At 31.8% G+C, this 17,633-nt stretch overlaps 1 protein-coding gene across 6 annotated transcripts in view; it reads left to right on the top strand.

Moving 5' to 3' along the window:
• The window catches only part of CSMD3 (CUB and Sushi multiple domains 3), a 1,251,170-nt gene that overhangs the window by 1,116,696 nt on the left and 116,841 nt on the right, over positions 1–17,633 (top strand). For all 6 annotated transcript variants that reach the window (XM_017498748.2, XM_017498749.2, XM_037727955.1 and 3 more), the window contains 4 exons: positions 4,154–4,272; positions 5,430–5,499; positions 11,098–11,214; positions 15,203–15,412. In XM_017498748.2, coding sequence (XP_017354237.1) covers positions 4,154–4,272; positions 5,430–5,499; positions 11,098–11,214; positions 15,203–15,412 — 516 coding nt within the window. The remainder of the gene's footprint in view (positions 1–4,153; positions 4,273–5,429; positions 5,500–11,097; positions 11,215–15,202; positions 15,413–17,633) is intronic.

Genomic DNA, 17,633 nt, shown 5'->3' with positions numbered 1-17,633 from the left:
CATTCAACTCCTCATTACTAATGCAAATTTATGCAACCTGCTTGAATTTCTCCTCAGAAAATACTTTTCTGTGGCATTCTCAGGCTAAACATTTTTCAAATTTTTGTACTCTGCTTCTCTTATAAATCTGAATGCTTTGAACAGCACCGAAGTCACCTCTTGAATGCTTTGCTGGCTTAGAAATTTCTTCCTTCAGACAACCTAAATCATTTCTCTCAGGTTCAAAGCTCCACAGATCTTTAGGCCAGGGGCAAAATGTTGCCAGTTTCTTTGCTAAAACATAACAAGAGTCACCTTTGCTCTAGTTCCCAACAAGTTCCTCATCTCTATCTGAGACTCCCTCAGCTTGGAACTTACTGTTCATATCACTATCAGCATTTTTGTCAAAGCCATTCAACAAGTCTCCAGAAGGTTCCAAACTTTCCCATATTTTCCTGTCTTCTTCTGAGCCCTGCAAACTGTTCCAAGCTCTGCCTGTTACCTAGTTTCAAAGTTGCTTCCATATTTTTGAATAGTTTTTCAGCAATGCCCCACTCTAGTGGTACCAATTTATTGTACTAGTCAATTTTCAAGCTACTGATAAAGACATACCTGAGACTGGGCAACTTACAAAAGAAAGAGGTTTAATTGAATCCACGAGGCTGGTGAAGCCTCATGATCATGGTGAAAAGCAAGGAAGAGCAAGTCCTGTCTTACATGGACTGCAACAGTCAGAGAGAGAGCTTGTGCAGGAGAATTCCTCTTTTTAAAACCACCAGGACTTGTGAAGCTTATTCACCATCAGAAGAACATCATGGGAGAGACTTGCCCCCATGATTCAATTACCTACCACCAAGTCCCTCCGACAACAAGTGGGAATTCAAGATGAGAATTCCCACATGTTGTGGGAGAGGACACGTGGGAATTGGAATATGGAGGAAACATAGCCAAACCATCTTAGTACTCAAAGATTTTTAGCCCTTGCCTTCCTCTTTCTTTCCCCTACCCAGTAACCCCAAGTGCATATTGTTTTCATCTTTATCCCTACGTCTACCAATGTTTAGCTCCCACTTATAAGTGGGAATATGTGGTATTTTTTTTTTTTTTATTTCTGCATTAATTCTCCTGGGATAATGGCCTCCAGCTGCATCCATGTTACTGCAAAGGACATGATTTTACTCTTTTTTTGTGACTTCATATTATTTAGCGGTGTATATATACTATATATTTTTTAAATCCAGTCCACCGATGATGGGGACCTAGGCTGATTTCACACCTTTGCTACTGTGAATAGTGTTGTGATAAACATATGAGTGCATGGGTCTTTGGTAGAATGATTTTTTTTCCCCTTTGGTTCTATACCCAGTAATGAGATTATTGGGTTAAATGGTAGTTCTGAGTTCTTAGAGAAATCTCCGAACTGCTTTCCACAGTGGCTGAACTAATTTAGATTCCCAACAACAGTGTATAAACATTCCCTTTTCTCTGCAGCCTTGCCAACATCTGTTGTTTTCTGACTTTTACATATTAGCCATTGTGACTAGTGTGAGATGGTATCTCATTGCAGTTTTGATTTGCATTTCTCTGTTGATTACTGATGTTGAGCATTTCTTCATGTTTGTTGGTCACTCATGTTTTCTGAGAAGTGTCTGTTTATGACCTTTGCCCACTTTTTAATGGGATATTTGTGTTTTGCTTGTTGACTTGTTTAAGTATCTTATGCATTCTGGATATTAGAGCTGTGTCAGATGCATAACTTGTGAACATTTTCTCCCATTCTGTAGGTTATTTGTTTACTCTTTTAATTGTTTCTTTTGCTGTGCAGAAGCTCTTTAATTAGATCCTACTTGTCAATTTTTGTTTTTGTTGCAATTACTTTTGAGGATGTAGTCATAAATTCTTTGTCAAGGCCAATGTCCGGAATGGTATTTTCTAGATTTTCTTCTAGGATTCTTGAAGTTTGATGTCTTCTATTTAAATATCTAATCCATCATAAGTTAATTTTTGTATACAGTGAGAGGTAGGTGTCTATTTTCATTCTTCTGCCTATGGCTAGCCAGTTATTCTAGACCATTTATTAACAAGAGAGCCCTTTCCCTGCTGGCTTGTTTTTATCAACTTTGATGAAAATCAGTTAGCTGTGGATGTGTGACTTTATTTCTTAGTTCTCTATTCCACTTCATCCACCTTTGTGTCTGTTTCTGGACCATACTATGCTGTTTTGGTTACTGTAGCCTTGTAGTATAGTTTGAAGTAGGATATGTGATAACTCTGGCTTTGTTCCTTTTTTGGCTTATGATTACTTTGGCTATTTGGGTTATGTTTCAGTTCCATATAAATTTTAGCGTATTTTTTTCCTAATTCTGTGAAAAATGATGTTGGTAGCTTGATAGGAATAGTATTGAATCTGTAGATGGGTTTGGGAAGTATGGCCATTTTAATGATATTGATTCTTCCAATTCATGAGCATGGAATGTTTTCCCATTGTTTGTGTCATCTGATATTTCTTTCAGAAGTGTTTTGTAGTTTTCCATGTAGAGATATTTTTACTTACTTAAGGTGTATTACTATGTATTTTATTTGTTTTGTGGCTATTGTAAATTAGATTGTATTTTTAATTTGACTGTCAGCCTGGATGTTGTTGGTGTATAGAAATGCTACTAATTTTTGTACATTGATTTTATATCCTGACACTTTGTTGAAGTTGTTTATCAGTTCATGAGCCTTTTGGCAGATTCTTTATGATCTTCTAAGTATAAAATTATGTTACCAGTGAAGAAAGATAATTTGACTTCTTTTTTTCCTCTTTGGATGCCTTTTATTTCTTTCTCTTGCCTGATTACTCTGGCTAGGACTTCCAGAAGTATGTTGAGTACAAGTGGTGACAGTGAACATCCTTGTCTTGTTTCTCTTCTCAAAGTAAATGATCCCAGCTTTTGCCCATTCAGCATAATAATAGCTGTGGGTTTGTCATATATGGGGCTCTTTTTGAAATGTGTGTTTTTTTTTTTTGATGCATAATTTCTTTAGGGTTTTTATCATTAAGGGATGTTGAAAGCTTGTTCTGCATCTATTGAAATGATCATATGGTTTTATTTTTAATTCTGTTTACATGCTGAATCACGTGTATTGATTTGCATATGTTGAAACAATGTTGAATCCCAGGAAAAATCCTTTTTGATCACAGTAAATTAATGTTTTATATGCTACTGGAGTTAGTTTGCTAGTATTTTGCTGAGGATTTTTGGAACTATGTTCATCAGGAATATTATTCTGTATTTTTCTTTTTTTGTTGTGTACTCAACATACTTCTGGAAGTCCTAGGCAGAACAGTCAGTCAAGAGAAAGAAATAAAAGACATCCAAAGAGGAAAAAATAGAAGTCAAATTATCTTTCTTCACTGGCAACATGATTTTATACTTAGCATACCATAAAGAATTTGCCTTGTTTTGGTATTAGGTTGATAGTGGTATTTATAGAATGAGTTAGGAAAGTCCTTTCTCCACGTTCGCCAGGCTGGTCTTGAGCTCCTAATCTTAGGTGATCCACCTGCCTCGGCCTCCCAAAATGCTGGGATTACAGGCATGAGCCACTGTGCTTGTCCTCTCCTTTCTGATTATAGTATCTTCAGAGAAAGAAAAGTTCCACTTATAACTATATTTTAAAAATTTTACATATAAGAAGTACATAAAAATGTACCTCATAAATTTAAAAGCCTATTTAGAGTGGAAGCAGAAAGAGGCAAGCAAGGGAGACAAATAGGAAGTAATTTTTTAGTTGTTTTGCTAAGAATGTTTTAAAGTATTATTTCATTCTATTATCATAAAAATTATTTTTAATTTTTATGTGGGGATTTTCTTTTCAGAAATTTTTACTTTTGTTTTACAGTAGAAGACAAATTAGGCCTGGAGTTAAAAATACAATTTAGGTATAGTCACACAGCTGGTTCAATGACTGGTGCTGTAAAAATTTAAAAAATATAGCTTTATAATGGTGTTCAAATGTGGATTGATCTTAACATCTACAGTTAAATCTTGTTCACAAAAAGTTCTGAGTCTCAATATAGTATCTACTTTGATGAGACACTGATATTCGATTTCAGCAACCTAATATGTGTAACTTACACATTTATCATTTGAAAGTTACTTAAATTGTTATCATTAAATGTTCTTAGCAATTGGTTTGGATTCCTGTCCTGAACCACAAACTCCTAGCAGTGGAATTAAAATTGGAGACAGATATATGGTTGGCGATGTCGTATCCTTTCAGTGTGATCAAGGATATTCTCTTCAGGTATGTCTGTTTTAAAATTGTGGTTTTGCTTTTCATTGCCCTTTCAGAATATTTTTTTAAAAATGATTGACAAGCCACAGGTTTTATAACATTGATCCTGGTTTGCATAGTGTAGTCTTAAGTCAAAAGGGTACACGTGAGAAAAATTGCTTGAATGGACTAAATTTTTTTGTTTTGAAGTAACCAAAAATGATATTGAGTCAAAATTAGGTAAGTTAGGGAAGTCCTTTCTCCTTGATTTTAATTAATTAAATTAAAAGCTTTACTTCGAAAGTAAAAATTAATCTCTATTTTTGTCTCTATTCACATAGTATTGTGATAACTGAATTCCTGGATTTTTTAGAGTTTGAAAATAAAAGGAAGTGCTACTTAAAACACTGAATGAAACTTCCATAACAATACATTTTCCAAATTAGTGAAAATTTACTACAAGTATATTTTGCTTAAGAAGCGGATTTGCAATGCATATTCTGATTTTCTGTATTTATATTGATCTTTTTAAATATTTTTGTGGAGGACCTCAGGTTTATAAGAGCATAAAAATTACCTTAAAAATAAACCCATTAAGATAAAAAGTTAAGGAAGATACTATTTCACATATTAAATAAATAAATTCTTCAGAGAAAGCAAAATTAAAAATTAATAATTGATAGTCTTTATAGTTGTATCACAAATTATAAATCTCAGAAGTACAATCAGATTTTTCAGGACATTATATTTCAATATAAAATTTAATATACTTTGACTTGTTTTAATTTTTTATGAAACAATTTAAAAATTATTCTTTAACCTATTTCACCTTGTGTATTACAGCAATTTATTATAAACCACCATGTATATGACCCTTTCACTTGTACAATCACTGCAGTAGCTTAGTAAAACATATTGTGTTATAAAAATATTAAAACCACAATTCTAATGTGATATGAAGTATTATTTTTTTCTACCAATATCATGTAGTTATTTTTTCCATTTTATTATAGGTATGTATAATCACCTTTCTTACATTAATCATGCTAAGATTTCCGTAAAAGTAAATATGTGTATAAAAATAAAGCCATGTTCTTAAGATTGTTTTTATAATAATAATTGATGATGCTACAATAATTTTAAACTTTTATATAGGTGTTCTGAACTGCATTGTTTTGCTTATGTAGGGTCACTCTCACATTACATGTATGCCAGGACCAGTAAGAAGATGGAATTATCCAATCCCAATTTGTTTAGGTAAGTCCAAAGACTATATTAAAGTATTTATAACCTTCATCAAGTTTTAAAGTTTCATACTCCATATCATGATTTTGAAACATATAGTTTGCCTTTTATCAGGTCTTATGGAAATGACTTTTTGAGGAAAATATTTCACCTTTGTTTTTTCTTATTTAAAATTTTTATTTTTATTTTTCCTCAACTTCAATATCAATGGATGACTTAAGCTGTGAAATTAAGACTTTTTAACAAATTCCTAGTGTTTTCTCCGTGTATTCATTGAATAGAAAAATGAGTAAATATTCTATTGCTTCCTATTGAGCTAGAAGAGATAAGGAATCTAAAGTATCTAACAAAGGGAGTATGACACTTCATGAGATGTCTTTAGTGGTGACAGTCAAGATATGGAACATATTGAAAGGAAACTTGGATACTTTGAAAGTGCAGGCCCACATTTTTGCCCTAACTTAATGTTGCTTCCAAATTATTTCTATTAATGCTTTTTTTCCTCTTCCTCTTTTTTTGTATTTGTGTGCTGGTATTAATATACTGGGCTCTACAGAGTATGAGAAAGTAATGTGAGATATGATCCCTATCTTTAAAATATTCATTTACCATTTGGAGTACTAGAAATAAAATAAATGAATTATCAAATAATTTAGTATTAAATTATGTCATTAACTACATGATGGAATTTTAGAAAAGTAAGACTGATGTTGACTAAAAGTAAGACTGGTGTTGAATTTCATTGGCAAACATAGTCAGCCTATTAGGTTTTCACAGTTTTGGATAATAAGTGTAATTAAGACACATGGAGGAGGAAGACAGTTCTTTCTGAGTAGGAGAAAGAGCCCAACCCCAAAACAAGCAAACAACACACACACACACACACACACACACACACACACACACACACACACACAGAGTACATGATTTGTGTGACTTAACACTGCACAATGACCATACCTGTACTATATATACTCTGCTTGGGCTACCATAGCAAAATACTCCAGATTGAGTGGTTTTGAAAGCAGAAATTTATTTTCTCACAGTTCTGGAAGCTAGAAGTTCACAAACAAGGTGTTAGAAGATTGCTATTTTCTTCTTCGTTTTTTGTTTGTTTGTTTGTTTTTGTTTTTTTTTTTTTTGAGTCAGAGTGGCTCCCACCACCACGCTCAGCTAATTTTAGTATTTTTAGTAGAGACAGGGTCTCACCATCTTATCTAGGCTGTCTTGAACTCCTAACTCCTTGATCCACTCTCCTCAGCCTCCCAAAGTGCTGGAATTATAGGCCTGAACCACCACACCCGGCTCAAGATTGCTCTCTTTTAAGGATCTCTCTTGTTGGCTTGGAGATGTTATCTCTTCCATGGTCATTGGTTTGTGCACCCATGCTCCTGGTGTTTTTCCTCTTCTTAAAGGACACCAGTCCTATTGGATTAAGATCCTCCCCTTGGAACCTCATTTAACTTTAAGTACCTTCATTAAAGCCCTGTCTCCAAATACAGTCACATTAGGGGTTAGGACTTCAAGATATAAATTTTTCAGGGGACACAATTAAGTCAATAACACTTACATATGATGTACAAAATTCTTTTTGAAGAGTACTGAAAAATGTTAGAGAGTGTTAATGTGTTTAATCGGCAAAATACTTTGGAACTACTCAGACTTTAAATTGGATGATTTTTTAAAAGGGAAGTTTTTAAGGTACTATGAATAATTTATAAATGCATATTATACCAATTTAAAAATTACCTCATATATATGTAATGCAATTTTGAACATTTACATGTGTACTGATAATGCTGGTTGTAAATATATTGTGTGCGGTGTGGATATTTATGTATATATCCAATTGATTATAAAAGTTGAGAATATAAAAGCACACAAAGAATAAAATAAATATGTTTTTTTCTGCTAATATGAAAGCAGAGAGTTTAGATCTTTCATTCATTACCATATTGCTAGTGCCTGGAAAGTTTCTCATCTTAAATAGGGGTCCAATATATGGTGTTTAGTAAACAAATTAATATAAAGGCTTGGAATACTACTATATATATTGTAATGTTTTTCTTTTTAATATTAACATGCAAGAATTTCTCATACTATATTGTGTTTTCAAAATTTGAATCAAAATTTTAAAGTAAAATTTGAAATGTCAACAACTACAATTGAAGCAAATGTTTGCATTTTGATTCATGACACATAGCATTGTCTAATTTGTGCAGTTACTTCTTTTTTGTTAAATGTCTATTTTTTTTCTTTTGATATTATAAATTATATATTTTTTCACATTATGTATTTCATAATTTTATCTTTATTATAATTACATCTAATGGTGTAATTAGAGCACAGTTCTAATAGTTTTGTTATATTTTTTCCAAAAGAGATTAATTATGTCACTAAAGAGGACTGCTTAAAACCTTCTGTAAATATTATCAAATTGCCTTCAGAAGGTTATACCAATTTAAATACCACTCTCGTATTACAGGACAGTTCCCATCTTGTTATATTGCTTGCATCAGTTATTCTTAAAAAATTACCAATTTTCTCAGCTCCATTAGACAGGATGAAAGAGAAATAAAATATAATAATTTTTTTTTAAAGTACACTTTTTTAGTAAAGTATTTTGATTAAATTTACATTTATATAGTAAATTAAATTAGAAAAATTAAGCTTTATTATATAGGATAAATTGATATGTAACCATTTAGAAAACTTAGCAGGCTTTGATGTCCAATGTGTATATATATATTCAAATTTCAGTTCAAAGTATAATAACCATGTATGGCAGATGTATTGTTCTTTGAGTTTCTGTTTGCCCACCTGTTAAGTGAGATAATGATGTCTACTTCACAGGCTTCTTGTGAGGATTAAATGAGATAATTTATTTAAAGTGCTCAGCACTGAACCTGAAACAGGCCAGGTTATAATGAAAAATGGGCAGTAATTTAGGGGTTCAGTAAATGGGAATTAACTCACAAAAAAGAAGTGGACATTATAATGGAATATTTAATGACATGGACAAAGTTTACAATATATAGTTAAATGTAAAAAGTTAAGTTATAGCATGATCCTATTCATTATAAACATGTAGCCTTTATTGTATGCATGTATGTATGCAGAGAATAAAAGTAATATAAAGGTAAGCGTATTATCTGTGGGTGGTGGAATTAGAGATCATTTTTATTACTTTTCTTTTCTTTTTTTTGAGTTGGAGTTTTACTTTTGTTGCCTAGCCTGGAGTGCAATGGTGCAGTATAGCTCAACGCAACCTCTGCCTGCCAGGTTCAAGTGACTCTCTTGCCTCAGCCTCCTGAGTAGCTGTGATTACAGGCATGCACCACCATGCCTGGCTAATTTTGTATGTTTGTAGCTATGGGTTTTCTCCATGTTGTTCAGGCTGGTCTCAGACTTCCTACCTCAGGTGATCTGCCCACCTCAGCCTCCCAAAGTACTGGTATTACAGGCGTGAGCCACCTCACCTGGCCCATTTTTAATTCCTTTGTACCCTTTTCTTGTGTTTTATGAATTTGGGACAATAAGCTTGTACTACATGTGATAGAATATTAATATTTAGCAGTGATACAATAGCAATATTGTAAGGAGAAGCTGAAAGCAAGAGGCTGATTCCGAGAATGACTTAAAACACTAGTCATCAGAAAACAAGGCTACAGCCTTGTGAATTAGAAAATAAGCAATCTGTCAGATATTTTGTTGGAAAATAGGAAAATTCATGTGCTATTTTAGATATTAGAGACAACTAAGATGGAAGAACAGAAGTTGATTTTATTTTGGAAGGCTAAGGTATGGTTGTCCCTATCAAAAAGAGTATAATGGGACACAAAAGAGTCTACATGAAGCCTCTGATGACACACACAGAATTGTTATTCACAGCATATGAGTGTTGAGATTGCAGAGATACTGAGGAAACAGACACGAAAAAATTGCTGAAGGCAGATGCATTCTTTGGTATCCTTTTTTATATGTCTTTAATTATTTGTCATAATTTTTCTTCTGTTGTTGTTAACTGTTTACTCTATATTCTCTTTCTTTTTTCTTTTTTGATTTTGGTATTTTTTACCCTGAAAGAGGGGTAGTCAATGCAGAGGACAGGATTTCCAGATCATATCTAAAGGGATAGAAAGTAACAGAATTAGAAGGACAATGAACAGCTCAGACTTGAAATTGTGAAGGCAAGAAAGTAAAAGATACTCCTTGCCTTTTACTCAAATTTCAGAAGAAAGCAAAACAAACCTGCAAGTGTAGTCTTGCCAGAAACTTTAAAAATATTTTATTGACCAAAATATTGTTTTTACAACTCATTGATTATCAGATTTTATGAGGCATATGTGTGTACAATTGAATTTAGGAAAATGAATTGGTAAATATTAACTTTGTTAAAAATTGGTTTGGTTTAAGGGTGAATGAACTGAGATTTCAGATGCATGAAAAAGCATATGGATCTATCTTTAGAGCCTGATTATAATCACAGATTTGATGAAAGGTGTATATGCAGATTGACTCCAAGAATATGTATTTTTCCCTAGTAAAATCAGCTTGACACAATTTATTCAGTTCACACAGCAAAGGGTAGTTGTCAAACTTGTTATTGAACGTTGTATACAGCATTGTTAAAATTCCGACTGAATTCGCCTTTATTATGTATAACTGGAGGTTTGTGTAGCTATCTGTTACTACTCTTGGCAAGAAATGAGGTTGCAAATAAGTGTTCTATATAGGTAAATTTTGAACTTCATTTGTAGCCATGAAATTCGATTCTTCATCTAAGAATGAAATGATAAAAATGTGCTTTAAAGGAAAGAATGGACTTCTAGAGTGCAATTGCTCTTTAATATATGCTCAAGCATACCTAATTATAATTAAAAATTGAGTAAATTTCTGGTCTTATAGCTTTTGCTTAGCTTATCGATAGTAAACCTGTATAACAGGGATTCCAAAACAAGTACATTTATGAACTCCCTAAATTATCAAATTTATGTGCATCATTTTGCTTATTTGTACTTCTATATTCTTTGTCTTGAATTTTTTAGGATGAAATAAGGCCATATCTAATGTGTAATATGTAAACTTCTCATACATTAATTGAAACCAATATTTTACTTAGAATTCTTTATTGGGCCTCTCACAAAAAGAGGAAAGGAGGGAAGGTTGTGAAAATGATTTCCTCTTGAATATAATACTTAGTAGCTGAAGTGGTTGGCTTGATTTTACTGTAAATTATGTCATTTTGGGGATGATTCAAAACATTGCTAGGACTACTTGAGAAAGAGAAACAAAGTGCCCACTGTGGAAAAGGACATGTCTTTGTTCCTTTACATTCACTGCACACGAACTGTTACTTTTATGCAATAATTGATTTAGCATGCACTTATTTCAGAGGAAGGAAGGATGATGTGTTTTTATGCTGTTTTAGAAAATGTGTTGATTATATTTGATTCTTAGTGTATAGTGAATGAACGTTGACAATATTCAAATTGATATCAAACAGCTTTAACTCAGAGTCTTAAAAATGTGAAATGATTTTAATACGTTGTTTAACACAGTAAATTATTCCTCTACTCTGGTTTACTTTGGATTTCTCTTATTTTGCAGCTCAGTGTGGTGGTGCTATGTCAGATTTCAGTGGTGTGATCCTCAGTCCTGGGTTTCCTGGAAACTATCCCAGCAGTTTAGACTGCACATGGACAATAAAACTACCCATAGGTTTTGGTATGTGTATTAAAAACGCGTGAAAGAGCTTTCAATATTTATTAATGTAGCCTTAAAATAAATGTCAGTATTGGATAAGACTTTATATAATCTTCACAAATTACAGTTTAGTTTAGGAATACATTCAGTTATGTAAATTGAAGAGTGGAATTTAAATAATTATTGCTTAAGTCAAATACTATTCACTTGGAGAACTTGAATAATTGAAAGTATATGGACATTTTCTTTTTTTACTCTAATTTGCTTACTATTTTTTAATTGACAAAAATTGCACATATTTATCATGTACAACATATTTTGAAATATGTGTACATTTTGGAAGAACTAAATCAAGTTAATTAACATACAATACCTCAACTAGTTTTTGTAGTGAGAACACATAAAATCCCTCTTAGCAATTTTCAAGAGCACAATATGTTGTTAATGACTGTAGTCACCATGTTGTACAATGAATTTCCTCCTTTTGTGTAATTGAAATTTTGCACCCTTTGACCAACATTTCCTTAATCTCCTCTCTTTTATAACCTGATAACTACCATTCTTCCTTCTACTTTTGAGTTCAGTTTTTTCAGATTTCACATGTGAGATTATGTGCTATGTCTTTCTGTGCCTGATTTATTGCACTTAAAATAATGCCTTCCAGGATTCATCCATGTTGTTGTACATGACAGAATTTCCTTCTTTTTTATGGTTGAATAGTATTTCATTATGTATATATCCTATATTTTCTTTATCAATTCATCAGATGATGAGCACTTAGGTTGATTCCATATCCACAATCTTATTCATTGTGAATAAGGCTGCAAAAACACAAGATTGAAGATAATCTCTTCAAGATTCCGACTTCAGTTCTTTTGCACATATAGCCAGTGGCAGGATTGTTGGAGCATATGATAGTTCTATTTTTAATGTTTTTGAGGAACCTCCCTATTGTTTCCTATAATGGCTGTACTAATACACATATTCCCACCAACAGTGTGCAAGGACATTTTAGAATTAGAGAGAGGTATAGATTGATATATATAGAGTTATAGTATTTTTCAGTTGATATGTATGGCTATACCCTGAGTTAGATATGTGTAAAAATAATAAATTCAACATAAATTTTATGTACATTGTTTTTGTAACTCTTTTCTTATTGGTGTAATCAAATCAGACAGTTATTATTTTCTAGTAATCCATTGAATTCATCCCATTTTCTTTGTAAGTAAATCAGATTTTATTTTTAAAAGTACTATAAATTTTTAAATATTAGATTTAAATGCAAATAGTTATAAGACCTTCCTAATTTTAACATAATTCCCAGTGTTTTAGATACATTACATCATATATTGCATTTAATAAATTCTCCTTACCCTTACATCACTAATGTACTCTCTTACAGCTTTTGCAGATCCTATGGGTCTATAAATGCACTAAAAGAAGTGCTCGATTGAGGGTACACATGTTCATTAAATCTCAAAAGACTAGTATAAATAGATACTCATTGAAACTCAAACCAGTTGGTTTTAGAGCAATTAAGAAATTCTGTACTATCTCACTTATTGAGGATTGAACTTAGGTATCTCACCACCCAGTAAGCATCTGCAACCTCCGATTAAATATTTACACTGTTAATATTTAAATGTTTTATGAAAGTTAACAGATAAATCATAGTGTTGACAAAAAATTACTGAGTATATATTATACTCCAGACACTGCTAAGTGCTGGAGATAAAATGTATGGTAAAGCTTTTCCTTAAATAAGTTATAGTCATAATGAGGAGATAGTAAAATGTATTATTATGATACAGTGTAACTAGAGAGTACAGGATTGCACTTAAAATGGACATCAGACTAGAACAGGAAATGCAGAAAAATCTTGACAGAGGGAGTGATGCTTCAACTTTAGCTTTAAAGATGATTAACCAGCCTGGGCAACATAGTGAGGCTCTGTCTGCACTATAAATGCAAAAAATTAGCCAGACATGGAGGCACCCCCCTGTAAGTCCCACCTAATCAGAAGGCTGAGGCAGAAGGACTGACTGAGTCCAGGAGTTTGAATTTACAGTGAGCTATGATCATTTCACTGGTCTCCAGCCTGGGGGACCCTGTCTCTAAAAAAATAAATAAATGATTAAATAAAATGAAAAAAAAAAAGGATAAGAGTCAGTCCACCAGAGAATGTCAGTCTGCAGGGAGTGTGGAAGAATTCTAGGTAAACAAGGTGACAAGTAAAAAGATGCAGATGAGAAAGCTGAAAAAATTTAAACGTGCGTGAACACTGTGTGACTGGCCTGAGGTTTTGGGAGACCAGGAGGTTATTGAGAGAAAGATGCTGGGGGACTTTCTATTTACAATCCTGTTTAGGATCATTTTGGCTAAAATGTGGAAACTCTAAATTTGAAGTTGTATTCAACTTTTATGTCCACTGATAGAATACTGGTGTAAATGAACAGCAGACCTGAACCAGTATGGCTATTCTACATGTCTTTCACTAGCCACTGTAGCTTATGTAGCTAAATAAACTATTTTAAACAAATTATTAAAAATAGTTTCAATAGTCTCATTATAACATCATCTTCAATTTCTGGCTAATTCTTGATTTTGAAAACCAACTTTATTAAAACTTGAGTTTCATATTTGATTACATTTTAATAACCACAGTTTTCTTTGCGTTTTGATTAAATCAAATATTAAATCCAATGTATTTAAACAGCACATATATTTTTTAAATAAAAAATTACATTTCAACAGCTAAAGAAACATTTGTTCATGAGTATATGAAACAATTCTTGAAAAGATGGTTTGTAATAAAAGGTCTCAGTTAAAAATATAAACAAAAATGCACATCTTGCATCTTCACATATTAAGGTAGATGTCCAAAGTTTTAAGAAGTTGATCTAATTTTATAGAAAATTATTTAATATTTTAAAGCATGTTTTAAGTATTTTCCAAACTTATTTGTCCAAGGGACTCTAAAAAAATCATTTAGTAACAAGATGTGAGTTTACTTGGGGCACCAGTGTAGTTATTAATTGCAAAATCTTAAGAGTCTGAATGCCTCGGTTTACAATTCAAGTCTACTGTGTCATTGTGTAAAGTCAACATGTGTTTTACTTCTCTGTGAGCCACCTTCCTTGTTCTCATGAAATGATGAGAATTAAATAAGTTAGCATATATAAATCACATAAGGCAGGTAATATATATCATTTACAGCAAATATAAATAACTTAAAACATTCACTGAATATCAGATTTTATTATAAATAATTTGGAGAGTGGTAACAGTAAGAAAAATATCAAATTCACTAAAATTGAGTGTTAAATTAATTAAGCAAACATACTTAAAGATTTTTTTATCCCTGAGACATTTCACTATCTCATATTTTAGTTATGCTTATAAAGATATTGGGATTACATTGCAATATGACCATATATGACAACAGTCACTAGATTTTATTTAAGTTATTATATAAAAGCCTGCATTATTTTCTGATAAGCAAAACACTGAAAGAGGACCCTTTAAATTATATACAGGTGATATTTCTGAGAAGTTAATTTATATCCTGTGAAGAATAATTTCTAATGCAATTGACTCTATGTTAATATATTACAAATCTGCAATTATTTTTGATCTTAGATTGACCTTTTATATAACACAAATTATTAAGTGGCCTTTTCCTTTAAAAATTGGTTGATGTAATTTAAAGGGTACAAGAAAGCCACTTTTTTGTATCATTTTTCATATTGTGATGTTATAATGAAATGAAAGATTTTCCCTTTTAACTAACAGTGGATATGTGAGAGCAGGATTCTTTTATTTTGAACCTTAGCAAAGTTAGCTGTCCTGGGAAGAAAGCAAATCTGTGACTCAGATCTTGAGATTATACCTCTTGACCTAAATGGAAACCTATCTAAGTGCATTGATGTGATTATATGTGTGTGTATGTTTATGTTTAATTTGTTAAAACAAATAAAGTATCATAATGCTTGTTTTTTTTCTTCAGGTGTACATCTCCAGTTTGTAAATTTTTCTACGGAAACCATACATGATTATTTGGAAGTACGAAGTGGATCCTCAGAAACTAGTACTGTTATTGGCCGGCTTAGTGGTCCTCAAATACCATCTTCCTTATTCAGCACAACCCATGAAACCAGCTTGTATTTTCACAGTGACTATTCACAAAACAAACAAGGATTTCATATTGTATACCAAGGTGAGAGAAATAATAAAAAGTGAAAGTTTATTTAACTCCAAATCAGCTATTAGAAATATTTAACTGAATCTAATTATTTTCTGTATTCTTCTTTTAGAAAGAAAAAAAATCTTAAGCCAAGTCAAGCTTTGATTTAGAAAGATTTTTAAAACAATGCAACTCTCTGAAAACTATATAGGGAGAATGATGTCTCTCTGATACCTTAGAAAATCCTAACCATGAAAAAGGATTATATTAGTCTTAAGTTAATACACAATTAAATTAAATAAGACATGCAAATAAGCAAGGCCAGCTGGACAACAAAGATTTATCTTTGCTTTTATATTAAATATATTGAAAATATATTTTGAAGTATTCATATGTTGTATTGTGTGAAATTATTTTTTTCTTTATAATGATAGGCTAATATGACATTCCTTCATTTGTTCTATTGCCATGAGAATATAAATACTTTGATAATCATATTATATTAGACCTGTCTCTCAAACAGAACTACTGCATGACCTTGATCAAGATTTGTGTCTCTTCTGAGTGAAAAGTTGGGGCATAAGTAGAGCTGTGTTCAAATGTTGATTCTTCCTATTCTGTCTAATGTGACCTCGGCCTTGCTCTCCATTTGCTCATGTGTATAATGGAGTTAATTATACTACCTTTCAGATGAGTTATAATGAACATTTTATTATAAAATGCATGTAAGCTATATTCAATGATGTGTTGTATCATTAGTAATTACTCAGTACATTTTAGCTGTTGCTATTATGATATTTTGTATCTCATATGTATATAGTCTGTTAAAATTAAATATTTAAAGTTATGATGATATTTTACATAGTCAGGTTTAGTTCTAATGGCTGAAATTTTTAATCAAAATAACCTAAAATTTTATTACATCTCTGCCCTAACTATTGAAGGACCTTATGTGATGCTTTCGTATCTGAGCTCTGCAAGAACAGGGAATTGGGTTGTTCGTTATATCATAAGCAACTAGAACAGTAAGCACAATAAATATTTGCTAAAGTAACTACCAAAAAGGAAATTTGAAAGTAGTTAAGATATAGGTCTGAAACATCAAATTGCATGGATCTGAAATTATTATAATTTGTATTATACTTACATGCATAATGTAAGAACACTACAAAGTTACAAAGCTATACTTCTGTGCAAATGAAGACTCGGCCTGCAATTAGTCTGATTGGTTGTGGATGGTCAATTTCTCTTCTGCTGGGCAGAAAAGCTGGAGAGTTTGCAGAGAGAATTACCTCTGGCCCTTTTGTTACTTAGATGTGGAAAGTTAGGGTTTTGCTTTCAATTTAGTTTGAGAAAGTCAGCATTAGACAGCCTTAGATTCCCTGCTTCCAGACCCTATAATCCTGTACCACTGTATTGTATATAAAATTAGAATAGGACATTTCTCCTAAACACTTAAAATCTATTTTCTATATTTATTAAACTAAAAAGCATGGAGTAGAAATTGAAAGAGTATATTTAATAGAATAATATATTCCAACTCCTAGTGATCAATTCCTAATACACATTTGCCTTAAGTTGAAATGAGAGCTCTTCTTAATATATTTTTTGTAGAATATTAATTAAAATGAAAACAACAGACTAAGAATAAAAGCACTTAACGTTGGAAAGAATTTGTTCATTAATTCTGAAACCTTTAGTCCTAAAAATTTGAGTTATATTTTAACAAACAACATGATAATTTATTCAAATTCAAATGTAAGTTTTTATTTGGGGAATATAGAATTTTAATGGTTAATAGGGAAGTAGACTTTGATTTTCAGCAATTTAAGCTTTACTAATTAGAATACAATTTTGAAGTTCTTAATAAAAAAGTTGTAAATATTGATATTATATGAGTATAGGCCCTGTTCATAGGTTCAACGTTTATTTAGTAATGTTTAATTTAACACCTACTCTGTGAAAGGCAATGGGCAAGGCTTTGAGATATGATGATAAAACAAACAGGAACTGTGATCTCATACAGAATGTAGAGCAAGAGGAGTATGAACAAATAAATAGGCAATTATAGTGCAGTGCCAAAATTATCACATAACTGAAGTACAGAGTTTATTTTACATTAAAATGAAGTTTTTTTCTAGTGCTTTATTTTACAAATTAACTTCTTTGAAATTAACTCAACAGAAGTATATTGTCATCTGTAGAAAACAATTAGTAAAACAAACTGTAAAAAGACTCAGAATTAAACTTATAC

This window comes from Cebus imitator, unplaced genomic scaffold (genome assembly GCF_001604975.1).
Source record: "Cebus imitator isolate Cc_AM_T3 unplaced genomic scaffold, Cebus_imitator-1.0 Scaffold250, whole genome shotgun sequence".
Taxonomy (NCBI): domain Eukaryota; kingdom Metazoa; phylum Chordata; class Mammalia; order Primates; family Cebidae; genus Cebus; species Cebus imitator.
The sequence above is the reverse complement of the archived record's forward strand: the minus strand, read 5'-3'. Positions and strand labels throughout refer to the sequence as shown.